We start from the raw sequence: 6,079 nt of genomic DNA on the forward strand, positions 1-6,079 counted from the left end.
TCTGACTATACAGTCCAGACACAAAGATTCTACCACGTCTGACTATACAGTCCAGACACAAAGATTCTACCACGTCTGACTATACAGTCCAGACACAAAGGTTCTGCCACGTCTGACTATACAGTCCAGACACAAAGATTCTACCACGTCTGACTATACCGTCCAGACACAAAGATTCTGCCACGTCTGACTATACAGTCCAGACACAAAGATTCTACCACGTCTGACTATACAGTCCAGACACAAAGATTCTACCACGTCTGACTATACAGTCCAGACACAAAGATTTTGCCACGTCTGACTATACAGTCCAGACACAAAGATTCTACCACGTCTGACTATGCAGTCCAGACACAAAGATTCTACCACGTCTGACTATGCAGTCCAGACACAAAGATTCTGCCACGTCTGACTATACAGTCAAAGGCTGTAACTACAATTTTCATGGGAAAACCAATACAGGTATCACTTCTAATCAAAAATTTGCTGCTAATCTAAAAATACATTAAAAAGTTGAGACTACCATAATATCAGTAAAACTAAGTCGTTGTGGAGTGATGTTCATAAAATTTTGTTTTTCATACTTTGCTGCTTTTACACTGTCCATTTACGATATTGAAGGCTAGAGCATAGTAATATATAAACTCAAACACTAACTGATACTGATCTAATCGTCTATCAGTATGGGTGGCATACCAAAATGTGGGTAAGCAAACCCTAAACCTGGTGTCATGTGTGCAGTAATCTGGGATATCCTAGGATGTTCAGACATGGACCATATCACAATAGTATTATTGATTTCATACGTTTAGGAACTTTTTTTTCCTCAGTAATTTGAAGTATGTACACTTCTAAATGCTTATTGCTCAACTTAACGGCAGCAACGATAACTGAAGCAATAGGCAAGATTTATATAGGTATATATTTTCAATTTATAGGGTAAAAACTGTTTGAAATATTTTTAAAATTCAGTTTCTACAATGCATTTCGCTCAACTATTACAGAAGCAGTTTTGGCAAGCTTATGGCGTTCTCACAACCGGGTTCTTATCTACCCAACCCCTAAAACCGGCCTGGCTACGCCTCTACCGAGTCTCGCAGTGTCTTTATTCAAAGCAGTAATAAATTTACATTACGTAATTTTTCGTCATTCGTATCTACATGTATAAACAGTTTTTCGTTGTTGTTGTTATCACAATATTGCCCAGAAACGTATATTATTTAATATAGCTTTTCTGGGTAGAAAAAGTGACATATTAGTCAAAAACGGCATCTAAAACATTCCCAAAGTGCAACTTTCTGTTACGTGTCCGTTTGTTAATTAATTTCCCGTAAATTCGTTCCCACGAAACTTTAGCGACACAAGTCCTTTCTTAATAAAACTGCCTTATTCTTTCTGAATATAACTACCAATACACTTATTTTCAACAGTCGCTCTATAACAAACGCTATAACAACGAACTTCAACAATACTTTCTGACTGCGGTTCAATTACTTACTACCTACACACACATTGTCCCGTCACGTTGTGAGCGTCCTATATATGTACCAGACTAACATATATCTAGTAAATGCTAGGGCATTCACGAAGGAACGGGATATTTCTAGAAAATAGGTGGCGTGACACTATTCACGTGGCCTCGCTGACGCAACAATACCGACTTAGACCCGAACGAGTCAGACCCTTGAAAAATAATCTTCGTTGGCAACTCAATCGTTGTGCTTTTATGTTTCAGTTTTTTATGTATTGTGTTTTTAAATGCTTTTAGTTTAATTTCATTAAATTAAAATGTATGCACATTTACCAACATGTTTGACTTATATACTAATTGAGCTTAAAATAATAATGAATGATTTTACTTTAAAAAAGTAATGAAAATGTGTACACATTTAATACTGCCAGTTTGTTCATGTACAAATTAAATTTAAAGTAATAAAGTTATTAAATACGTGAATATTTAACGTAATATAATAACAAGAACAATAGGTAGCGAAAACATTGTCAACTCATAGTCATATACAATAATTAAATAAATATTACTATGAGTCAGCTGTGTTAACTGCAGGTTTTCATGTAAATGTTATTCATTCGTGTTAAGTTCGGGGACGTTAGAGTGAAGACAAAGTGACCACTCACGTAGCTACTAAAAGTACTGATCGCATATGGAAAGTTTGAAAGTATTGCCTTCTACGATCGTGTTTCATTATTCGATTAACTTTAATATTTCATTGTACAGAATTTTAACCACCACAGAAGTCCTATTAAGGATAATATATATATACTAATATGTTGATTAAGAATACTAAAAACAAAGTTCTGAGAGTTCGAAAATTATATTCATATATCGTAACTTGTAAGCTGTCGTTAGGCTTAGCGAATACCTCATTGGAAATATTTATATGAAAATTGGTTAATCCAATTATAATTTGTTGAAAGTCGTAGAGACTTCATTTCGATTGGAGCTCTTAAAGTTGACCATGTAATTATTTTTGTATTGAATACGAAAACAAGGTAATAACTTCCTTCCACAATAATACTGGTCGGAGGAGTGTAGTTTCATGAAATTTTGATATAACGCTAACAGTATTACTATAACTTGGGCAGTGAGTATAAGTTATAACTTAGTTAGTATAAGTAATACTAATATTAGTGATAATCTTGCTTATGAACTAACTACTACTACTACTAGTATCTCTCATTTTGATTTATAAATACTTAAGTTTAAGTGCATTTTAAAACTGTGAAGTCGGTGATTCAGACCGGAAACTTCATTTAAAACTAAAGTGCAGTTATTAACTTTAAAATTTAAATTGCCTAATCTCATCATAGAATTGCATATAATATCAAACAGGCATTTATAACTTTGTGAAGGCTTTATCTTTATTAAAACTATAAAAAAATATGGGCAACTGTTTGAAATCATTTGGATCAGATGATATATCCTTATTGCAAGAAAATAATAGCTCTAGTACAAGGGAATCATCTACTGATCAACTTGAAGTTCCACCTTCATACCAGGTAAGAGCTGTTAATACTTGTGTTTGGAATCTTAAGAATAGGGCTTTCTATATATAGAATTTAAAACAAAAACACTAAGGTTTTTCAAAAACTGGTTTAATAAAGTTAGATTATATGATAATTGATCATGAAGGAATACTGATCCCATAATGATTTATTTTTACACAGGATAGTATGAAAAAATAACAACAGTAGTTGTAAAGATATTTTGGTGAAAACCTGAATATTTATAAGTAATATATCAAATTATAATAGGAAGTGCTAAATACTCTTAATTTCTGAATTCTTTATTACCTAACAAAAAATCCTATTTGTAGTATTTTTTTTATTCTAACTACAATTTCTTAAATAAAATGACTACATAATATACTTAAAAATAATGCTGTAATACACTGATATACGCATTTTCAATAAAAATAAAATATGGGAAACTGTTTATTTTATTTTTATGGTAATAAAGTTTGTATTGAATGAGTTATTCTTGCAGGAAAGTATTTTGGCTCCAGTTTATTATCCTACTCCGAATGTAAGCCGCCCAGTATCTCAACTAACAGAAGAAGAGCAAATCAGAGTAGCTCAGCGGATTGGGCTAATACAACACTTACCAACTGGATATTATGATGGGAGCAAGAAATCCAGAGAGTGAGTTATGAAGTAATACTATGTTTTGTAATATGGTTCTTCTCGGTAGAAAATATTCAACTTATTTCAGTCATAAAATACCTTACTTTCCCACCTTTTTTTTGTTTTGTTCTTGTATTTTTATATTAATATCTTAACTGAATCAAATTAATCATAAAACATAAATACTGTAGAGAGTAATAACTTAATTGAAAGTAATTCTGTTGCCATTAAGAGCATTTATCAACTGTAGACTTTTTAAATTTGTGGTCATGAGCTTTAATATTCTCATGCTCTTCACAACAAAGCATGGTTATTTCAGAGGTGAAGAAAAACTAACAACAGATTGTTTGCCCAGTGTCTTGTAAACTTTTACTATTTGAGACTAATATCGAAGAGAAACAAGACTTTCCGAGATCTGGAATTGCTTTTTCTCTTTTATGTTTTTATTGATTCTGATTGCCAAAAAACTTTTCTTTTAAATAATATTTGTTGTGAATAAACCAATTCTCTGATTTTTAAGTGTCAACTATCCTCTGTGTTTGTTTTGTTAATACAAGTTTTGATTTTTTGTATGGTAACAAATGCACTTAGGGTTTTTCAGCATTTTGCAAGTGAGAAATGATCCTGTCTATGATTTAGTTTTTAAAGTGGTATGTGTACTTCTTACCTTTTAACACTGCAAATGCTACACAATCTGATATACAGATGGTTTTAAAAGTTTTATCATTTTTTTTCAAAATATCCGTGCTATATTGAAGATCTTTTATTGCTAGCTATTAGAATCACTTATCAGTTCTCAAATATTTAAATTAAGCATATAATGATTTGCATATTCCGATACGATATCTTACCTCCTCTTTTGGTTCTATACTACCTGGTCTCTCTTTGGGTGCTTTCTAAAGGGAGATCTTTTTTATTCTGTCCTCCATCAGTTCAGTGTGGGATTCTATCTATTTTGTGAGAAGAAGTAAGATATCGTATCAGAAGTTAGCATTTTTTTACATTGAACATGTATTTCTAATAAATACTTAAGTCCGTTCACATTTCCCACCCGTCCTCCCGACAATATATAGTGTAGGCCTACTGACCAAACTGAAGGCACTTGTTATAATAGGAGTGGTGTCATGATCCTATTGGTGAAGAGCTGCTGCAGCATGATCATTCGCATATGCAGAAGTGGGAAGTGGTAAGCTGGTGGCATGCATTGAGAATTTGTGCTGATAGAGGGCAGTGCTAGTCAAGAAAAGCTATTTTGTGATGGGAGATTAAGTGTCTATTGGAAATACGTTTTCAGTGTAGGAAAATGCTAACTTTTGTGATTATGGCATTAAAAAATTTCCTTTCTTGGCATTGAATGTAGTTGTTTGTTTAGAAGGAAAATGGAATATTTTTGTAAGTTGAGAAGCTGATGGGTTAAACTATACATTTATCTCAAGAGCCTGGGCTACAATATTATTGTCAGAATTTTTATATGTTATGGATTAGAAGTTGGACTAATGATTTCAGTAGTTTGCAATGCTTAAAACAGTTGTATCATACATGTTTCAGGGTTTTCTTTAGAAACCTTGTAAAGTAGTTGACACAGCTTTAAAAGTTTGGGAGCTACCACTGGCTCAGCCCCCTGGTGAATGGTAGATCATTTTAACATAATCGTAACATTTTTAAGAGAAAACAATTTGAGAGATTTCAGTCTCTCTTATATGACAACCCCTCTATCACAGGCACCATTCTATTAACCCTTCTCTGAACCCTTCCTAAGGTGAGAAGTCCAAGACTGAACACAATATTCCAAAAGTGGCCTAACCAGTGACTTGTACAATGAAATTATAACCTCTTTAGACATGTAGATACAACCTAAAATCCTATTTGTCCTACCACTAGCAACAGCCCACTGCTTGGATGGCTTTAGAGACTGATCAGTCATTACACCAAGATCCCTTTCTTTCATAACAGTGTTCAGGTTATTACCATCCAAGTTTGATTTACATCAATGACACAGATGAAGGAATAGTCAATAAGTTACTTAAATTTGCAGATGATATCAAAGTCTTTGGTGTTGTTAGCTGTGAAGAAGATGCTACTGATTTACAAAAGGATTTAGATCATTTAGTGAGTTGGGCAAATAAATGGACAGATGGGTTTTAATTATAATAAATGCAAGATAATGCATGTGGGTTATCATAATTTGAATTATAAGTATAAGAGAGCAAAAGTCCTAAGATTGAGCCCTGAGGTACCCCACTTGTGACAGTAATCCAGTTTGACTGAACTCCATCTGTAACAACCCTCTGCTTTTTTCCATTCGGCCACTCTTATCCAATTTGCTATCCTATCCCCCACACCTATACAGGTAAATTTTTCAAGCTTTCTACATGACACCTTGTCAAATGCTTTCTGAAAATCCAAGTACACCAAATCTACACCCTTACCTTCATCT

General features: G+C 33.2%; 1 protein-coding gene across 1 annotated transcript in view; it reads left to right on the forward strand.

Moving 5' to 3' along the window:
* The first annotated feature begins 2,119 nt into the window (after positions 1-2,119).
* LOC106469734 (RING finger protein 11-like) overlaps positions 2,120-6,079 on the forward strand; it is a 16,213-nt gene continuing 12,253 nt past the window's right edge. The window contains exons 1-2 of the mRNA XM_013930247.2: positions 2,120-3,018; positions 3,506-3,660. Coding sequence (XP_013785701.1) covers positions 2,902-3,018; positions 3,506-3,660 — 272 coding nt within the window. The 5' untranslated portion in view covers positions 2,120-2,901. The remainder of the gene's footprint in view (positions 3,019-3,505; positions 3,661-6,079) is intronic.

Source organism: Limulus polyphemus, unplaced genomic scaffold, assembly GCF_000517525.1.
Source record: "Limulus polyphemus unplaced genomic scaffold, Limulus_polyphemus-2.1.2 Scaffold3636, whole genome shotgun sequence".
NCBI lineage: Eukaryota > Metazoa > Arthropoda > Merostomata > Xiphosura > Limulidae > Limulus > Limulus polyphemus.